Consider the following 22,198-nt stretch of genomic DNA (forward strand, 5'->3'; position numbering starts at 1 on the left):
TATCCCTATTTATATATATATATATTTATATTTCCTTTTGTATTTAAATGTGATCCTGTCAAACAGTCAATTTATATAATTAAAAACAATTATACATGTCTGTTTCATTATTAGTTATGATTCATATCTAACTGTATGTACTTCTAGCAATATTCCAGTGTATTATTACAATTGCACTTCTACAGTTAGGTACAAATACTGATAGAACGTCATTTTAACAAACAGGTTCAAGTACTTAAAGCAAAAACTTGAGACTGTAATCTAAATGTATAAGCAAGTTCTTAGCCAGACATTTATAATTTGATACCTCTAGAGGAATTATTACAAATTTTTCAAGGAGCATATTAGAAAGTCTGAAATAAAAATGTTCCCATGTGGAAATTTTTTGTATTTTCAGGTTAATTAAAACTGCCTTTAAAGACCATTTCGGTCTCCACATGGGCAGCCTGTTATAAAGTCCTAGAAATTTAGTTTTTTGTTTTTCCCTCTAAATACTCTAGCAGCTACAGCGCCACGTTCTGAAATAACAACAGATACTAAAGTGAGACCCCTTTTTTTTCATAAAGTGCCCTAAAGTTTGTGCAGTTTTCTTTTCAACTCAGCATGAGTAAATATGCTTTCACTGTCAGTGATGCTGACAGAAATGAAAGGGCCTGGAACAATTTGGGTCCCTATTTTATATAATCTGAAACTGCTTCCCTCTTTTCCAGTCCCTGTCCATTCAGCGCCACCGTTTACAGTACTGCATATGGAAATAAATTAAGTAACCTAAACAAGCGTCTACTACTTTTATTCTAGTTTGTTCACTTGCATGCCTTTTTTTAATTAATTAATTGTTGTTAAAATAAATGAAATCCTATGACAGCATTTTCATTAAGCGGAATAGAACTGAAGTTTTTTTCCTCCCTTTATAGTAGATATATTAGGTGGTTTTTTTAGTTGCCAAATTTGACAGAGATATTAAAATTCCTTACGTTTATGTAGGTTTGGTGTCTAATTTTAAGGGAAGGTGTTTCTGATGCTCCTCGACTAAACGACATCAGACTCCACGACACACTGCTCTGTGTACTCCTTCACCAGCTCCACTTTAAGGGTTTCCCTAAAAAAATCAGCCATAGGCTTCCACAGCGCAGGCTCTAGGAACACCTGGCACATAACGTGACCCTTCAGAGTGCCAGTGTGGCACCTCAGGTGGCACAACAGCTGTTGTATGGCCAGCGTCAGGTCTTTACCAAACATGTCGATGTTGAGGTAGTACCAGTCATCACCGATTGGCACACGGAATGGGAAGGTGCACAAGCTGGCCATGGTTGGGCGCCTGGCATCATCAACCATCCAATCAATATCCTTCTTCAGCAGGATGGCCATGTTGCTAGGCAGAGGCTTGAAGGGCTGCCAATCTTGAACGATGGTGGCATTGGAAAGGACACCCTGCATTAGAACATCACTTAGGAAGAGCTGATGCACTTCTGCTGGCTCCAAACGGACCGGGAAGTTTGTGGTAGACAGACCCTCCCCCGCTACAGTGATATTAGGCCCAAGATCAGCAAGGCATAATTTTAGGTCTTCAGCACGGAAGCGCACCAGGAGGATTCCCTTCATATTTTAATTAGGTGGCAGAATGAAGACAATGTGGCTTTAGCTGTTTTAATTCAAGATCTGAACAAAATGTTCATATTTTATTGTAAATGGTTCTTACCTGTTTGGTGATGAGCCGGTACTTCTGGAAGTCTTTTGGCCCCAGCTGGTCATCTCTTGTCAGCCTGCTGACTTTAATGTCAGGGTACTTGGACTTAACCAATTGAGAGCAAAACCGAAGAAGTACCCCTGCCACACCTTTCCCCCTCTCCTGGGGGGCAACACGGAGCCCTTCCACCAGCATGGTCTCGCCATCATCAATAACACACACTGACTCCAGTGCAATCTGGAAAATTTAGTTGCATAAAAAGCGAGTTATTTCTAAGATAGAAAGCGAGTTTCATGGAGCTCTTTTGTAATTTCTGTCAGTTTCATTTTGGGCTGCACAATTAATCAAAATAAAACTGATATCATGATATGGCTTAGTGCGTTTATCACATCACAAAAAAAAGTGATTTAATTAAATAGTCTGATGCCCTGCGTGTTTCAGAGTGAAGTGTGGAATTGTGTTCATTTACACCTATGCACGATCTGGTATTCTCAGTGTCTCGATTTTTTTCAAGTGCAAGTCACTCACTACGTGCATTTGCCAAATGTGCACCAGGTTCACTTTTTCACATTTGCATAATTTCTAATATGTTTGTGGACAGATGTTTTCTGCATTTTGGTAGTTTTGTAATGATCAACCTAAAAACTTACCTAGAAACTTAAATAATCATTTTGAAATGATCAAACTAAACACAGAAACTTAAAAGTCTCTCAGTAGTTTTCTGCCAAAGAAAAGCTTGATGGTTTACCCTTAAATTAAGACACAAATATTGTTCATGAATAAAAATAAACAAATATGACCATTCCTTTTTTTTACAGTACATTTGTAATAGTAAAAAAGTAATTTATTTGTCTTTATTTTTATATAACTGTAAAAATAATTATATAGTATTTTTTTTAATCTAATTATAAAAACATAAGTTATATTTTTATTATAGGTATTATTATTATTATTATTAAAGTCCTAGTACAACATCAGCACAAAGCCATTTAAAACTTTTTTTTTTTTTACATTTTTAGCATTCTTAAACCATTTGAAAGAGGTGTGAGTTGGTTATGTAAATAGTGTTCCTAAGACAGTGTGATGTCTTTGCTTTTTTGCATGATGTGGCCAGGATATTGTTCAAATATACTGTCTGAAGTATTACATGTTTTGCCCAAAATAAAGTCACATGGACTTTATTTTCATTTGATTTTCATTTTTGGTAAAGTATTCCTTAAAAGCAATGGAACATGCACTGCAATAAGCTCCTCATATCCACTTTCTTACCACTTTGCCTTGCTTACGAGCCAAAATGACAGTGCGGTTGCTCTCTTGCAGCCAGGCTTGATAGCGGGAGGGCAGATAGTCCAGGCCGCCATAGATATCCTTGCTCATGGCCATGATGTCATCAAAGTCCTCCTCCGTTGCCACTGTAAAATGCAGCCCGGTCTGAGGAGGGGCCTCAGGGAGCTGAGAGCAAGGCAGGCTGTTTTCAATCTTCATCCTTAGAGCTGCAGCACAGTCAATCATGGAAAGAGATTTACAATGAGATTTCAACTTCTATGATCTGTGACCCAAAAAGAGCTTCCATGTGACATTTGACTTTCAACTTATGCACCATAACCACTTTGTAGATGTTATTTCCTGCTTTTTTACTAGGATGTCAATATAGAACCTTACAAAACAAATTAGGGATGCACGATTTTATCGGAACGTTATCGGAATTGGACGATAAAGGCTTAAAATGTAAACATCGGCATCGGCAGATTTGAAAAAATTATGCCAATATGCCCTGCTGATAAGAAGAATAACTTACACATGCTCAGGGTGTGCTAGCGATAACATCACATCAGCAGTGTGGTCAGTCTTGAAGCAAACTTTTGCATGAATGGTAATTACATTCACTGTTTTGGATCGCAGCATTTGAGAAAGTATGTACAGAATGACGCCTCTGGTGTGTGATAGATTAATGCTTTATTGGGTGGTTGCTGCTTAAAAAAAACAAACGCCAGCTGGTCCAAAATGCAGCAGCTAGAGTTCTTACTAGAACCAAGAAGTTGACCATATTAGCCCGGTTCCCTTTCAGTCGGTCACTCTCAACATCACGTCGGTAACCGACGAATTGGGATCTCGCTTAGAGAGACGAATCCACTTCGAGTGTAAACTAAACAAGCCAATGCACATTGGCATGCGATGATTGCATCCAGCTGCCGCTGATCACAGCATGAGCATAAAAAGGCAGCCGGTGCAACGCATACCAGCTTTTCGCTTCGGCTCCGAGCGATCACATCGTTTTGCTCCTGACTACTCTACTGAGAGAAGAAAACTGAACGAGTTCAGCGCGCTCTTTGGAGCTCTTGGTGTTGGCGGTACGGCACTTCAGCGGGGGTGGTTTCCCGTGTCGAGTGGGTTGCACACATCACTGCAAGTGTAGCCTACACTACCCCTTGTTTGTGTTGCAGGCGGCCATCTCCCCTGTGCCCTTCAGCATGCTGAAAGAGCTTTTTCCCTAAAAGAGCATTCACGGGTGCGTCTTTTTAAAGACGACGTTGCGTCTGGTAAACTCAACGTTGCGTCTTTGTAAAGTCGACGTTGCGTCTGGCAAACTCGACGTTGCGTCTTTGTAAAGACAACGTTGCGTCTTGCTACAGACAACGTATCAGCCGTGCGTTTCTGGATGTGGTCATTACCTGGTGTCGGATGATGGTAACGATCGCTGCCTCACGTGTCTGGGCATTAGGAATGCTGAGGTGGCGTTCATGGATGAGTCATGTTCTCATTACGGGAAGATGACCATCTCGGAGTTGCGGGCCAAGCTCCGTTACCTCAAAAGGGGCGGAGCTCCGTTGCCTCTGCCTCGATCTAGTTCTCGTCATGGCGGCAGTCAGGCGTGGGCTACTTCAGGCAGTAGCACGGGTGTTCTGAGGGTAACAGTGATGGCAAACCCTCCAGGGAACCAACCCTCGGGGGACCATCGCTCCTCTTGCACTCCACAACCAGTTGAGCTGCCAAAGGAACGTGTTGGGCCCTCTACAAGGAGCGTACCATGAGGATCCTTTGGCGCTCCTCCCGACGATCGGATGTCGATCACTGCATCAGAGGGTGAGCCGGAGCTTTCCGGAGAGGAAGATTCGGCTGCGCTGCTGCCCTCTGGGACTGTAGCAATGCCTGAATCGAATCCGGAAATGACGGCTATGCTTTCCCGGGCCGCCGTGAGGGTAGGGCTCGAGTGGAAATCTCCACCATGTCCCGAGCCCTCAAGGTTGGACGATTGGTTCTTCACAGCTGCTGCCTCCACCCGTCCGCCGGCCGCTGCGCCTCAGCCTGCTCATCGCCGAGGGTGGCCCCCTGCGTCCACCCCCGCTCCTGCGACCGCAGCATCCTCGAGCAAGTGGGCGGTTCGAGAGCGTCATCAAAGGCCCTAATCACGCACCCTCTGCCAAACCGTGGAACCAGGTAAGCGTTTTGAGCCAAGTGGATTTTGAATGCAGCCTCCAAAAGACAAAAAATAGCAGATTAATATTTTCTATATTTAATACAATCACACCGGCGTGATTAGAACGTTCAGTGCGTCATATCATCAGCTGCTAAATTCAAATCTGCGTTCGCTGGCTGGCGCCGAGCCAGATACAGACACATTTTTACAGCACTGCGCATTAATCAATCACACACAATGCTGTTCTGCTTATGAATGCAATGATCAATCAGAGGTGTTCAGATGAGTCATCGCTAAAATGACTTTTTCTTCACTTGCTCGCTGACTGAATACCTCTTTCTGGCAAATTCTCTCGTCAGGAACAACAAAGTGCAAATGTTTGTACGAATCTGTAAGATATTCATTTCAGTGTAAACAGCTTCAGTGATTTTAATGGGAGTCTTTGAGAGTGCTTGAACTTTACTAGACTGTTAGTGAAAATGTTCTTTGCTCTCTTTCTGTACAATGAAAGTGTTATGATTAGTAGCCTAACTTGCAATCTTTTTATTCACATTAACTTTCAATGTTAAATTCACATTAAATATAAACTGTCGTATTAAAAATATGTTATGGTATGACACCCATATCTGTTAATTAAATAAACAACAGGTTTTTATGCATAGTTAATAGATTACATTATTAGGTTACTTCATTTACATTCTGGGCCTGCACAACCATGCAGCCAACGAGCTGTCACGAGCTGCGCTGCCTGTAGAGTGGAGACTCCATGCCCAGATTGTAAAAAAAAAAATAATAAATCCCCAGTGAGCCTTCTCGCACAGACGCTGTGCTAGGTCAGGGATCACAAGGAGCAGGTCCAGCTTGTGGTGCCGTATTGGCCCACACGGACCTGGTTCCCGGGAACTAATGCTCCTCATGACAGCCCCTCCCTGGCAGATTCCTCTAAGGAAGGATCTACAGACTCCGAGACAGGGCACCCTGTGTCACCCGCGTCCAGACCTCTGGAAACTTTATGTCTGGTCCCTGGATGGGACACGGAGGTTCTAGGTGACCTACCCCAGGAGGTAGTTGACACCATCACTTCGGCAAGAGCACTGTCTACGAGACACACTTACGCCTTGAAGTGGAACCTGTTCATCGAGTAGTGTTCTACGAAGACACCCGGAGATGCCCGATTAGGGTTGTGCTTTCCTTTTAGCAGCAAGGGTTGGAGCGAAGGCTGTCTCCTTCCATCCTTAAAGTCTATGTCGCTGCGATTGCTGCCAACCATGACCCCGTGGAAGGGAAATTGGTAGGGAAGCATGACCTGGTCATCAGGTTCCTTAGGGGGGCGAGAAGGTTAAATCCTCCCTGGCCCCCCTCTATACTTTCTTGGGACCGGTCTCTAGTGCTCAAAGGTCTTCTTGTTGCGAGCCCCGGCCTACACCAAAAAGGGGCACAGGAGGCTCACACAGGACACTGGAAGGAGCAGCATCCATGGCGCTTTGGTAGGGATCCCAAATCGTCGTTTACCAACGTGAAGTCGAGAGTGACCGACTGAAAGGGAACGTCTTGGTTACGTATGTAACCCTCGTTCCCTGAAGGAGGGAACGGATACGTCACCCGCTCGGCTCCTCAGCGAAAACCTGGTATGCGTTGCACCGGCTGCCTTTTTATGCTCACGCTGTGATCAGCGGCAGCTGGATGCAATCATTGCATGCCAATGTGCATTGGCTCATTTAGTTTACACTCAAAGTTGATTGGTCTCTCTAAGCGGGATCCCAATTTGTCGGTCACCGACGTGACGTCTCTGTTCCCTCCTTCAGGGAACGAGGGTTACATACGTAACCAAGACGTTCTGTCAACTCTGCACTGGCTCCCTATTGAACAACGAATACATTTTAAAATCTTGCTAATTTACTTATAAAGCCCTGAATGGTTTAGTTCATCAATACTTGAGTGAGCTCAATTAGCTCGCATTATAGTCCTTCACGTCCGCTGCGATCTCAAAACTCTGGCCATTTGATAATACCTAGAATATCAAAATCAACTGCGGGCAGCAGATCCTTTTCCTATTTCGCACCCAAACTCTGGAACAATCTACCTAGTGTTGTTCAGGAGGCAGACACACTCTGTCAGTTTAAATCTAGATTAAAGACCCATCTCTTTAACTTGGCACACACATAATACACTATAATTCAAATCCGTTAAAGGATTGTTAGGCTGCATTAATTAGGTCAACCGGAACCGGGAACACTTTTCATAACACCTGATGTCCTCGCTACATCGTAAGAAGAATGGCATCTACGCTAATATTAGTCTCTTTTTATTCTTATTCCGAGGTCACCGTAGCCATACGGATCCAGTCTGTATCCAGATCAGATGGTCACTGTAGCCACCCAGATCCAGTCCATATCCAGACCAGATGGTGGATCAGCACCTAGAGACGACCTCTACAGCCCTGAATGTCAGCGGAGACTATGTCAACTAGATGCGCCCCAGAGACAGATCCCCTGCAAAGACCTCATCACCTCGACGACCACCGGCACAAGACCACGGGAACCAGACAAGACCTCTGCACCTGTGTTGCAGCCTGGAATTAAACAAACACATACTGGTTTTGTCAGGCCAGAGGAGAACTGGCCCCCTGACTGAGCCTGGGTTCTCTCAAGGTTTTTTCTCTATTTCTGTCACCAATGGAGTTTTAGTTCCTTGCCACTGTTGCCTTTGGCTTGCTTAGTTGGGGATGCTTGACTGATTGCACAGACAATATTGAAAGAGAGCTTAACTGTCAATGTGTGACATTGACATAAATAAAAAGGCCCAGCAGAGGTTGTACTTCCTTCGCCAGCTGAGGAAGTTCAACCTGCCAGAAGAGCTGCTGAAACAGTTCTAATCCGCCATCATTGAATCCGTCCTGTGCACTTCTATAACTGTCTGGTTCAGCTCAGCTACCAAATCTGACCTCAGAAGACTACACAGGATAGTCCGGACTGCTGAGCGAATCACTGGTACAACCCTCCCTTCTCTCCAAGAACTGTAATCATCCAGAGTGAGCAAAAGGGCTAGCCAAAATCACTCTGGACCCCTCACATCCAGCATACTCTTTGAACTGTTGCCATCTGGTCGATGCTACAGAGCACTGCGCACCAGAACGACCAGACACAGGAACAGTTTCTTCCCTCAGGCAATCCATCTCATGAACACTTAACGATAATCGTGGAACACACAACACTAGTATACATTATTTATTTAACACACACTTATTTACATTTCAAATTTGCACATATCATACCTGTACATACAAAATTGTCTATATTATATATTGTGTTTTTGCTTTTTTGTACATTGTCTATTTTGTCAATTGTCTACATTGTCATTGTAACCCAAAGGTTGTGGTTCGAGTCTCATACCGGCAGGGGTTGTCGGTGGGGGGAGTGAATGTACAGCACTCTCTCCCACCTTCAATACCACGACTGAGGTGCCCTTGAGCAAGGCACCGAACCCCCAACTGCTCCCCGGGCGCCGCAGCATAAATGGCTGCCCAATGCTCTGGGTGTGTGTGTGTTCACTGCTGTGTGTGTGCACTTTGGATGGGATAAATGCAGAGCACTAATTTCGAGTATGGGTCACCATACTTGGCCACATGTCACGTCACTTTTCACTTTGTCTATTTTTATATTATTCTTTTTATTATCTGTGTCCTGTCTTGTCACTGTCATTCTGTTGCACTGTGGAGCTTCTGTCACTAAAACAAATTCCTCGTATGTGTAAACATACCTGGCAATAAAGCTCATTCTAATTCTGATTCTGAACTGGATGATGACATCACTGAATCATCAATGAACTGACTTTAGCTGGAAAAATGACTCTGTTATTGTCTTGATTGCACAGACAATATTGAAAGAGAGCTTAACTGTCAATGTGTGACATTGACATAAATAAAAAGGCCCAGCAGAGGTTGTACTTCCTTCGCCAGCTGAGGAAGTTCAACCTGCCAGAAGAGCTGCTGAAACAGTTCTAATCCGCCATCATTGAATCCGTCCTGTGCACTTCTATAACTGTCTGGTTCAGCTCAGCTACCAAATCTGACCTCAGAAGACTACACAGGATAGTCCGGACTGCTGAGCGAATCACTGGTACAACCCTCCCTTCTCTCCAAGAACTGTAATCATCCAGAGTGAGCAAAAGGGCTAGCCAAAATCACTCTGGACCCCTCACATCCAGCATACTCTTTGAACTGTTGCCATCTGGTCGATGCTACAGAGCACTGCGCACCAGAACGACCAGACACAGGAACAGTTTCTTCCCTCAGGCAATCCATCTCATGAACACTTAACGATAATCGTGGAACACACAACACTAGTATACATTATTTATTTAACACACACTTATTTACATTTCAAATTTGCACATATCATACCTGTACATACAAAATTGTCTATATTATATATTGTGTTTTTGCTTTTTTGTACATTGTCTATTTTGTCAATTGTCTACATTGTCATTGTAACCCAAAGGTTGTGGTTCGAGTCTCATACCGGCAGGGGTTGTCGGTGGGGGGAGTGAATGTACAGCACTCTCTCCCACCTTCAATACCACGACTGAGGTGCCCTTGAGCAAGGCACCGAACCCCCAACTGCTCCCCGGGCGCCGCAGCATAAATGGCTGCCCAATGCTCTGGGTGTGTGTGTGTTCACTGCTGTGTGTGTGCACTTTGGATGGGATAAATGCAGAGCACTAATTTCGAGTATGGGTCACCATACTTGGCCACATGTCACGTCACTTTTCACTTTGTCTATTTTTATATTATTCTTTTTATTATCTGTGTCCTGTCTTGTCACTGTCATTCTGTTGCACTGTGGAGCTTCTGTCACTAAAACAAATTCCTCGTATGTGTAAACATACCTGGCAATAAAGCTCATTCTAATTCTGATTCTGAACTGGATGATGACATCACTGAATCATCAATGAACTGACTTTAGCTGGAAAAATGACTCTGTTATTGTCTTGTTGCATTATTGACAAACTATTTTCCTGTTTGACACTGTAAAGCTGCTTTGACAAAACCAGTATTGTATAAAGCGCTATACAAATAAAGGTGACTTGACTTGATAGAGTCATCAGTCACTAGCACCTGCAGCAGCAGCAGCCTCCCCCGGGTCCTAATGCTCATCCGGTAAGGCCTTTTATTCATTTAGGGTGGTACTGTAGGCCTATTTGTAATAAAATGAAAAGTAAAATAGACAAATTACATTAAGATATTTGTGTTTCTGAATAAAGCAAGCAATAATTGATGTCATAAAATCACAAGTCTGTTTTTTGGTCAGAATCTTTAGCTTACATGAATAAAAACAAATCACAAACATGACACTTGTAAATTAAATAATTTAATATATACAGATTTATTCATTAATATGGCATATATTTTTTCCAAATGGATTATGAATACAAGGAGCTAAAAAATATTTTTAGAATTTGTACAGCTCTTTTGCTTTAGACCATCTATTAATGTTAAATCTACAAATAAAATGTTAAAGGGGACACAACACACACAGTTTCTGCCAATCTCATGTTAATCTTAAGTACCTATAGAGTAGTATTGCATCCTTCATATCTCCAAAGAGTCTTTAGTTTTATCAGATTTATAAAAGACAGATACAGCTTCATGATTCTCTCAGAAAACAGTCGAGCTCCTGGAGGCGTGCCGTGGGCAGAGCTAAAGAGTCAAGAGCACACAAAGCTATTGCGTAGCAATTGTCTGCAAGCTGTGGCATTGACATAAATAAAACAGTAACAAAAACTTTATTGACAAATTAACTTTTTAGTTTATAAAACATTCATCACCGAAATGGCGAGAAGGAACAAACACACTTGCACAACTCCATTGCTGCCCCGAAAAAACAAACTGCATCCACTGTTCCCTTAATGCTGGGTTCTATAGGAAGCTGAACAAGTTTATCTTTCACGCATAACCAAAAACACAATTCTATGATGACATTGTTGATTTTGTGGTCTAAAAATAAAATGACAAATCCTTTGACCAAGTCCTGTGCAGCGCTGCAGACGACTTCTGTAACCCGAATGAAGCACATTTATTGGCGTGCTTTGTTTGCTGTGCACACACACTCTTTCGGGAGAATTGCCCATACAAGGAATTCTACCCTTTATGACGTCATGCAAGGCCATATTCGAAAAAAACTTTCTGAAACTTATACGAACCCTGTAGGAATGTATTTGGCGCAGAAATACTCTGTTATACATCCAACTCGTTTTTTTTTTACTTTGGCCATGTTTAGCATGATAATCCAACTCTTTAACAGTTTAAATAAGTCAGAACGCATGAAATAGCATTAGACCTCCCCTTTAAGGTTTCAACTGCAGAGATTGATTTTATTATAGTTATTTTCAAAGCTTTCAATGTACTTTCATTAAAAAAAGTTAATAAAAAATAAAAAAAAATTATTAGTTCTAACAAATAAGGTTTTGCTTAAAACTAACCAAAGTTTAAAATAATTTGTTTAGAATTTCAGCACAAGAGAGACTTGGTGTTGTTTCAAAACAAAAGGAAATATTTATCACTATCGGCTATCGACCAAAATGATTTGAAAAATATCGGCAAAATCTAATATCGTGCATCCCTAAAACAAATCATATGAGGGTTGACACCAAACCCAGTACAGTGCAAGGTTTGCTCCTATATCACATTGTTTATCTTCCTGTGCCAACACGCTGGCATCAATAGCGGCAACTTGTAACCGTGCCCAAATACGACAGCCAACGCACACACAGACATGTCCACCTCCTATTGCCAGAACCCTTAATCCTTTTTTTAAATCTCACTGAGCAGCACTGCCCTGGTTCCCAGTGGAAAATACTAATTTTTTTGAAAGGACTTGGGAAATAATGGTGCGAGACGTTCAGGGGAAGGTGAAGCGGATGAGTAGGCAGATGTGTGCAGGCACGCATACATGGCTAGTGAGTGTCGGGGAATTGAAAGGCTGAAAATCTGTGCAGTGGGAGCAACACTGCGAACAAGTCACAGAGCAAACATAGTTTGCACCCCCTTGGGCACTTACCGGTTGAGAAAGCCTTGGTAATTTTCCATTGATGCACTTCTGTAATGGGAAAACCCTCGATGTCCAAATGCTTATTTGGGTTTGGCAAACACGTATTAGGTAGGACTTTGTGAGGCGGTGACAAAAACTATTCATTCATGGTTCATTTGCCAATTGCTATGCAATATTTGATTTCCAAATTTCCATGTGACGGTCTTTCATTTGTCCTTCAATTGGTAATGGGATAGTTCGCTTATACTTAACAGATGTCTGATATTTCCATTGGCTGAATCAATGTCTTCCCCTTTCCCTAACCTAACTCATGCCTTGTCTATATCTGGGTAACCCTTATTAACCCCAAATTAATTTAGCTCTCAAAATAAGAGAATGAAATATCAAAGCACCAATTAGCAAATTCCATCAGGTTAGTGCAATCTGTGAGGCTGGATAACGGTCCCTTAATGAGGTCCAAATAATCTTTTTTTTATTATTTAGTTTCTTTAAAGATGCCTGAAAATATACTTAAATCTTATATAACTTATCTTTGGTCGTTAGCACCTATGTGTTAATTAATGTTTGTGAACATGCAGATAGTGTGTATGACATCTTCAAATGAGATGTGTTATATAACTGCAAAAAAATCCTTCTTCACTCTTATATCACAGGGCTTGTCACTTCTCCATGGGATAGACTTTAACGTTGCCTCAGGCAGAGTTATTACAATTACATCACATTGAAGGAGAGGATGAATGTGAAAATGTATAACATCAGAAGGCAAAAGGGTTCTTTAAAGATACTTGGGGTAACAAAGTAAAGTGTGACGTCAAGAAATCGCGGACCGAAAGGGCAATTTAGCGTCTGCGATTAAAGGGGCAGGGGCTCGAACCCCACCCTGTGCACGCCACTGATTCAGACATTATATCAATTCATGCATTCCCTGGAAACCATGACATTGGTGTTGCTAACACTGCTACTGTACGAGACACTCCCCATGCCCCGGTTATGTGGTTATAGATCTGGTCTGGTAATGTCAAAAGGTTTTAAGTTCAGTCATTGCAAAGAGTGATCTGTGGACTGTAGCCAAGCACTTAACCCTGGTTACTCCAGGGGGATTATCTTTTTAATAAATGTACTGAGCATTGCTTTGAGTGTCTGTTAAACGACTACTTACTTAAATTAATACAACCAAGAAGTGATTATTAGCCAGTTAACCCCTGCTCTCACTTTCTGTTCAAATTGTGATACTGCTATGGTCAAGTTGACTCTCATGAGATTATTGCACACTGCACAGATGTAAGCATAGACAACTTAATGTGCCCCTGCAACCTTTAACAAAGACAATGATTTGATGGTGTAGTGTCTGACCTGACTAGAAATTTGATTCTGCTAAATACTGGGCTTCTATGGAGAGAACAGGTTTAGTCTGAGCTTGCACTCATTGTACTCTTTTTTTTTTTTTCCTTCTTTTTTCACTGCACACTGCATGTTCAATGCCTTTGTCAGTTTTAACAATTCAGGCAAAATGTTAATAATGGGGAGAAAATGAAAATGAAGAAAGCCACATGTTTGCAATATACTGTTTTGCATCTCAACAGTATATTAAAAATATGTCAGTCACAGTATAAAAATGACCATAAGTAATATGCATACGGGTGTGTAAAATATGACTATCAAAAGGAGGTTGGCATCCTGAGAAGATCAAAAGGATGTAAATAAAAGTGTAATCTACAAGGAAGGTTTCAGTCTCTGTTCTCTCTACAAGCTTATTGTGGCAGATTCACATAATCTGAAGAGATAAAATCATATTCAAAGAAATCATATTTATCCAGTTTACCAGCTCTTTGCTTTGAATAAGAAAATAATGTATTCATCTGAGCATCAAACAATGTAATTAAAAAATATGATCATGGTAAACAACACTGGATTTGATAAACTATGATAAAATATGCAGGATCCTCCATTCTCACTCATAATATAAAATGACAATTAAATAATTTCAACCTATCTCTTTAGCCTTTTAAATTCCTGTTTCTTTCTACGTCCTATCAACCTATCTCTTTAGCCTTTTAAATTCCTGTTTCTTTCTACGTCCTCTCCCCTTTTGTCTCTCTGTCTCATTCTATCTTTATCTAGAGGACAATACATTGCATTGCCGTAGGTTCCCCTCCCATCTATTTGTTTATATAAGTTCATTAGACCAGATTATAGGAGCTCAGAGGACAACCTTGAAAAATAATGTCACTTTCATAATATTAACATTTTAAATGCCTTTGATACAATTCAGCAAGAAAGATGTTTAATATATAGATTTAGAAAGTAACCAATACATAAGTGCTAAATATGAATCCACCTATGCATGATGTACTAGAGACACAATCATATTAAACAAGTTTATTCTTAATGCTTTAAATACTCTCTTTTTTTCCATGTAGTGTCATTTTAGTGTCTCAGGTCAGCATGAAATCAAATTGCCATTGGTTCAAACTGTCAATGTCTTTTTATGGAGCACACATTTAGGTCAGTGGCTAGTTGTGTCCTGTCACATGTGCATGATAACATAAGTGGAGTGAACACGCACAGCAAGATCTGTGTGACTATGTGAAGAGAAAGGTGCTTAACAGCATTCTTCGAATAAAGGAGAATAGTTCACCCAAAAAGAAAACTCTCTCTCTCTCATGTTGTTCCAAGCCTGTATGTTATTTGGTTTTGCGGAACACAAAAGGAGTAATTCTGAGTTTTCACTTAGCTCTTTTTGATACAATGCCAGTTCATAGTCCATTTTATTCATAGAACCAAAAACAACAGCCCATATGACTCATAAGCTATATTCAGAGCCATTTGACTGCTTTGATTTGATTTCCATCCTGCATATTTGAACTGGCGCATTACAAGACACGTTAGAACCAACTGTGTTTTGGCATCGGTCACTTCCAACCTGGTGCATCATGCCAAGGTTAGTGCAAGGGGTAACCTCACACAAAGCTCTCACATAACAAGCTATATTAACTATTTTTATGGGTTTTTATGTAGGGTTTTGTCCTTTTTGGAGCATGACACCCACGATCAGCAAGAATGGATGGAAAACAGCGGTGTAAAGATTCTTTAAAAAAAATAAAAATTATCCTATTGCGTTCCATAGAAAAAACAATATTACAACATGACAGGTTTGGAACAGCATGAGGGCGAGTGGATTATGACTAAATTTTAATTTGTGGATAAATCATCCCTGTATTCATCAATCATTCTTGATAACATTATGATGAATGAAAACAAACATTATTCTTGACATAAAAATGTGTTCAGTCCAGGACCATCAGGACTACATACATCTCTTCTACACATAGGGCTACTAAATGCACGGAAGTGTGTGTATGCTATTAACTTAAATTGTGCTCATTAAAAGCAGTATGGCAGTATGTGGAGCAACATCAAAAACCAAAAGTAGCACCACAAAATGGGCCAAGCATGACACTGCCACATGCCTCGCACCACTGCAGCAGCTTGTCTGCACACCATGTCCATTAAATTAATAATAGGGCATGCTGTATGGCTCTCCTACTTCTCGCGGTTATGTCATGTACACTGTAGGTATGGTGCGTCAGCATTGGCATTCACGTGCCAGTGGAAAATAACGGTGATATGGGCCTGGCGAGCGGCGACTTCACACCGACACGAACGTACAAAACTGGCACAGAAGGACATAAGCACATTGCATCAGTTAATCAAAAATTCGGCCTACGCATCGGCCTACATTGGACTGCAATATGTACGCCACGAATTGTACAAAGTCAGTCATTAACATTTCTGTAAATATAATATAAATACAACATATATTTAATATCATCTTTAACGAAGGGTGCATTCAGCATCTTTAAAGTCAAAGCTGTAGCGTGTTCTCAGCATCACTGCAATACGACCCCTATTGATTCGCACCGCCCCCACTCACTCGAAATACAAAAATAACGCAATAATCTAACACAAAGCCTTGCTAAGAAATATTACTCCAAGGGTGCTATACATACTGCATATACATCCATTTAGCCTAACGTTTCGTTTGAGTTTAAAATAAAATCACCAGTAAATTGTAATATAGGCCTAGATAAAAAATAAAAAAAGATGCATTATGCATAACGTTTTGACACGTCAAGCAGTACATATCCTCCATTTACAAAACAGTTCCATTGTTATTATTGGATTACGCGCTAAATGTTTCATTCCACAAATGTTACACTACCGGCACCCGCATACATTGAAAAACGTCGCACGCACAGAGACCAAATGCAAATAGGCTCCTCGACATGAATGCCAACATATAACAAAACCTATAATGGGGGTCTCCGACAAATTCTTTGCATTTCATTCATTGCCTTGTCTTTGAGGGGTATTAATTTGGGCCGTGGAAAACGACCGTAAGACGCGAAAAAGGGTGAGAAAGACAATACACAGCAAATGCGTGATGTTCATGACAATTTGAAGACGTGAAAATCCAATGATTGTTCGAAAGCGTCGAGCCCTTGCCATACAGACTACACGAGCAAAATCCTTTCTAGCGGACACGGTAGACCATTTCACTTACCTCTGCGTCGCGCGTTGGGTTTGTGAAGGATACCAGATTGATGTCAGATTGACAGATGCTGAATAGATGTAAGCTTTCGCTGCACTGCGGTTAGATTAAAAGCAGAATATTTAGTAAATGCCGGTTCAGACTTACAATATATGAAGTATGAGGTCACTGTGAAGCCCCTCCCAGAATTCCCATCCCTATTCCCATCCCCCAGTAGGGAGCAGAGAGGTATGCCAACCCCCTAAACCATCACCCAATCATGATCGATCTCTCCTCTCTCTCTCCCCCTCCCTCTCCATTTCTCTCCCTTTTACTCCCAGTGTGTCCAAACTCTAGGAGTGCTGTTCTGTTGACTGTTGCTTTCCTTGGTTTTTGCAACTTAAATAGATACTGTACATGCTCAAAGCTGAATTTGAGTAAATGTGCTTTGCATATACAAAAGAGATGGTACACAGGTGCTCACACAAGTATCGAAATTGGTGACCTTTTCCAGGCCAAGGACCCTTTGGCAGATAGAAACACAGAGCATATTATACATACTGAATATTGTATAAAAATTAATGTTGCATTTTATACCTGGCATATAGTATCATTCATATAGTACCATAATTAATATATTTATATACTTGCAAAGTATACAAATACTTATAATATGTAGTTGCAGTGTGTGTCAAGTGGTTTCACCATTTACAAAGTTTCAATGTGCAGATTCTCCCACTTGATAAGACAGCCCACTACAAGAATTCCACCGGACTCCACTCATTGACCATACTTGCTTTCTATTATTTATCAGATTTGTTTTGATGCAGTGATCAATCAGCCAGTCATTAGCCAAGCAGGTGAAAAATCTTTAGACAAATACAAATACCATTATAAGAGCACGAACAAATAGAATCAAAAATACCAAGCAAAACGTGCATACAAAAATGTTATTTTTTAAATCAACAAAGAATCATACAAGTAGACAACAAATATTTAACCGTTTATATACTTTTACATACCAAACACTACTTTTTAAATGATTTTAAACATCCCTTTTGCAACTTTTAAAATTTAAATATACTCCCTATATAGAAAACCAGACCTAATTCACAAACCAAACTAATACAAAACTAATGATATTCAAATACAACATGATTGAACAAACAACCCAAGTACAAAATATTAAGCTCACCGGCTGCTTCTTCAGTCTGTTGTAGTGAATTCTAGTGCACTCCGGCTTGTGCACTCTAGTTAGGAAGGGCGGAGTAAGAGCAACCAACAGTTTGCCACAACACCTCCCACTCAATCTTCCCACTGGAACAGCTGGAAAGATTGCAAAACTTCACGGCAAACCTATGGTTAAAACCCCTTTCCTGGGCAGAGCCTTTTTCCTGAGCCTCCTGTCTGCTCGTCAACTGGCAGCAGGACAACCAAGCGCCGAACATCCCTGTGCAGAATTATGGGCTTAAAGTCCTTCTGGACTTTAGAGGTTGGATGATTGAATGCTGCAGATTTCACAGGTCTCACCTCAGGTTTCATCACAGAGACACAGTAGCTTGGAACCATCTTGACATTCACATCCCGCATGACACCTTGGGGGTCTGGGTTAACATTTACAACTCTTCCAAGCTTAAACTGGCCCCTCAAAGCATTCTGATCACACACCCAAACGATATCTCCAACCGCAACATTCCTTTGTAAGGTATGCCATTTGCTTCTCACAAACAAGTTGGGACCGGTGAGCTGGCTCCAAAACCTCCAGAACCGGTTGACCTTGACCGGTTGCATTTCCTGGAGTCTTTTGTAAGGGTAGCTTATGAAGTCAAATGTTTTCAAAATCACCACTCAAAGATGCTTGTCCCAGTAAAAGCATATTGGGTGTGATGTACTGCACACCGTCTTCACGGCTCTGCACCCTGGCATCTATCGGACGTTCGTTGGCAAGGTTGGCAGCGATCTGAAGGGTTGTCTGGAGCTCACTATAGCTGAGGCCTGATTCTTTCCCCAGACTCTGAAATTTTGCATCTTACCAATGCTCTCTCGGGCAGTTGCAGTCACATCTTTTGCAGATTTAATTGGCCACTCATTTACGGGTAGATTCAGAAACCTTGGCCCCTGCTGCCACTCTGAATCTTCCTCCAAGTACTTTGGACCAGCCCCTCGAGTAAAAGTGTTGGCGATATTCAGTGGTCCAGGGACCCACAACCAGTCCTGAAGTCGTGTACTGCCTTGGATCTCTCCAATCCTGTTGGCGAATAAAGTCTGGAAACCATAGCTCTCACACTGGATTGCACTTAGGATTGTCTGACTGACAATCGATGAAATGGTACCATTGTTTAACCTGGATTGTGCCATGTTGCTCAAAGTACTTCTTTAAACGAGCGGCAAAGACTGCCCCACACAACTCTGCCTTGACTACTTCCCCCTTGTGGTCTAGGGGGGTCAATTTGGCTTTAGACTCCACTAGTCTCACTGTTGAACCTTGATCGGAGGGCCACCACAAATACAGAACAGCACCATAGGAACCTCCAGAATCATCATGATGACAGGCCACTCAACTAAGCCATTTTCCTCTAGAAGGCTTGATTGACTTTTTACAGTATGAGAGGTCCTGGACACTATTGCAGAAAGCATCTCGGCACTGCTGGGCTAATTCAGGTGAGTTTCCTAAAGAATTCATCTTGAGCCGCTGTATAATTCCTTTTGTCTTCACCTCCCACTATACTGACTCTGCTTTTCTTTTGGGCCATGTTACGTCTAACCGCTTCAGCATTGGGGCACAAGTAATAGTGGTGGTCTGTAACTCGCTGATCTTTACACTCTGGACCATCCAACTCCACTTCTGCAAGATACTGGGCCTCCACATCATCATTTGCCTCGATGACTTTGTTGGCCTCAATTGTGAGTTTTTTTAAACTGTCTCTGAATTCCTCTTCAGACAGTACTTTGCACATCCTAACAACATTATTGGCCAGCCGGGAAAATTGGCATTTTGCTGTTGTTCTATTGGCTTTAAGCTGCTCCAATGACTTTGAGTCGGCCATCCTCTATTCCAGCAGGATACAGGTCAAGGGATGGTTTACACTCCTTTATTTCAGTGTCTTACCAGGTTTCTGGCTTTTCAGGCTTAGCCGGTTGCTGTTCTGGTCTCTTTTCCAGTCTCCACAGCGGTTTTTCACGGTCAAGTGGTTTTACCATTTACAAAGTTTCAATGTGCAGATTCTCCCACTTGATAAGACAGCCCACTACAAGAATTCCACCGGACTCACTCTAGTTAGGAAGGGCGGAGTAAGAGCAACCAACAGTTTGCCACAACAGTGTGTATTAAAGATACTGAAATAGAATAGACTTTGCTTATTTAAAGTCTTATACTTTAAAATAAAAAAGGAGGGAAAAATAAAACATTTAGCTGAACTTTTGCTGGAATAGTTGAAATTGCTGAAAATGTACTCACCCAAGCTGAATCCCACCTGTCGCAAAAAGTCAGTGACTTCTCTTATAAAATGGCTTTTTTTTGGTGTAATCTCTAAAAATAGTTAAATCCAAAATTATTGTTTAGTGTAAAGCATGTTGAAGATTAGCCGATAGGCGGCTGTCGATTCATTAAATAAGCTGTTTCCTCTAAAAAGCTGTTTATTCAGAGTAGTTAAGCCTGTCCTCCATTGACATCCATTCAACAACAACAAAAAACGGCCTCTGGTCTACTTTCCCACGTACTGGCAAACCGGAAGCGTTAGCATTAGCCATTACGCTTTTTTGGCTAAAGGTTGCTGGCTTGCCTTCTAGTGGCTTTGGCTAAACTCTGCAGGGCTGTGGCCCTCCAGGAAATGAGTTTGACACCCCTGCTTTAAACTTTGGTTGCTGGCCAAAATACCAGTCCATAATAACAATTCCTCCATTGAAAAAAAATAAAATCCATCTCCTGTTGTCATCTCACATCAAAATCCACCAGCATATTTGTTTAAAACGGCTTTGGACTTTTCGCTTGCCAGGCTAAGTGTGCCACTTGGGACAGGGCCTAACATGACCATGGCTTGACTAGAACATGACCATGACCATGACCTTGACCTTGACCTTGACCTTGACAAAGGCTCACCATCAGTGGGTTACAGAAAAAGCTAGACAAGGCACAATGGAAACATTAGGATTATACATACACAAGGACTAATAACTAAACAAGACACACCTGAAAGTAATTAAGACAATGAACCAATGGCAAGACAGAACTGAAAACACCTGACAATATAAACCAACAAAAACAACACAACAGGTGTGTTGACTTGAAGCGGAGCTGCGCAGACCGTATGATATCAAAGTACCGTGAGAGCTATAGAGAGCAGACGGCTCCTTATGCTTTCGAATTGCTCTCACGGTACTTTGATGTCACACACCAATCTGCGCAGTGCCACTTCAAGTCGAACACACCTATTAACAAGGGAAACACATCACATGGGGAGCATGGGCCTAAGGGTGAGCACATTTTCAGCAAATTTTATTTTTTGAGTGAAGTTAAATTAACATTGCATTTTTGTTCAACACTACTTTTTTTTCACACAAAAGTTCACATACAATAATTGATGGATCCCTTGCAGTACCCCCTAGGGTTCACAGACACCCCGTTTGAAGATCCACTGATGTAGTGCTGTGTTTTTTGAAGGCACGTATGGGTTTATTATTTTTCCATTTGGCTAACTACTTTGTTTATAAATTAAACCTAGTTAAAATATGACTTAAGTCATGATGGTTAATGTCATGTAACACAGAAGACAAGATCTGTCATTGACACCAATGAAACAAAATATGTATTACATAATATATTCAGATTAGACGTAACACAGACTGGAAAAGGTTAACGGTTAAAATGGCTAAAACCACGTAACCAAAAAAATGATACTCTCTGTCCATGCTATTTCTAGGTTTGCTGACACTAATGCAAAATCCTTTCATCATCATTAGGACAGTTTTATTTTTTGGAGCATGACACCCGTGGTCAGTAAGAATGGATGGAAAACAGCGGTGTAAAGATTCTTAAAAAAAAAAAAAATCTCCTATTGCGTTCCATAGAAAAAACAATATTACAACATGACAGGTTTGGAACAGCATGAGGGCGAGTGGATTATGACTAAATTTTCATTTGTGGATAAATCATCCCTGTATTCATCAATCATTCTTGATAACATTATGATGAACGAAAACAAACATTATTCTTGACATATTACAGATTTCTGTAATATTTAATATATACATGCATACTGTATATATCATAGGTGGTGACCTACATTTTAGTTTTGCTGAGATTTGTTAAATGTGGAATTCTAAATATAAATTCCAATGATTTAACACAATTCTGTCAAAAGTGGGGGACAGTTTCTCTCAATTTCTCATTTCTCACAGCAATAAAATAGTAAAAATATGTAAATAAATAAACTGTCAGTATAACAGAGAGTAGAAGAAGATGCAATGAAAGTAAATGGTAACTAAGGCTGTCAAATATCTTCTTTATCATTATA

General features: G+C 41.1%; 1 protein-coding gene across 2 annotated transcripts; it reads right to left on the reverse strand.

Annotated features, from left to right (window-relative positions):
• Positions 1-87: 87 nt before the first annotated feature.
• Positions 88-17,919, reverse strand: LOC107593751 (histidine N-acetyltransferase-like). Of its 2 annotated transcripts, none has more exons than XM_016283621.1 (4): positions 17,881-17,919; positions 2,957-3,180; positions 1,700-1,924; positions 88-1,596 (listed from the first exon to the last, which is right to left on the reverse strand). In XM_016283621.1, exons 2-4 carry the CDS (start codon positions 3,170-3,172, stop codon positions 1,030-1,032), a joined length of 1,008 nt encoding a protein of 335 aa, XP_016139107.1. In that variant the 5' UTR covers positions 3,173-3,180; positions 17,881-17,919; the 3' UTR covers positions 88-1,029. The 2 variants fall into 2 exon arrangements, with proteins under 2 accessions (XP_016139107.1, XP_016139098.1); XM_016283612.1 differs by lacking the exon at positions 17,881-17,919 and adding an exon at positions 16,719-16,871.
• Between the last annotated feature and the right edge of the window lie 4,279 nt (positions 17,920-22,198).

The sequence above is a fragment of the Sinocyclocheilus grahami genome, unplaced genomic scaffold (genome assembly GCF_001515645.1).
Source record: "Sinocyclocheilus grahami isolate Dianchi unplaced genomic scaffold, SAMN03320097.WGS_v1.1 scaffold10.1, whole genome shotgun sequence".
Classification (NCBI taxonomy): Eukaryota; Metazoa; Chordata; class Actinopteri; order Cypriniformes; family Cyprinidae; genus Sinocyclocheilus; species Sinocyclocheilus grahami.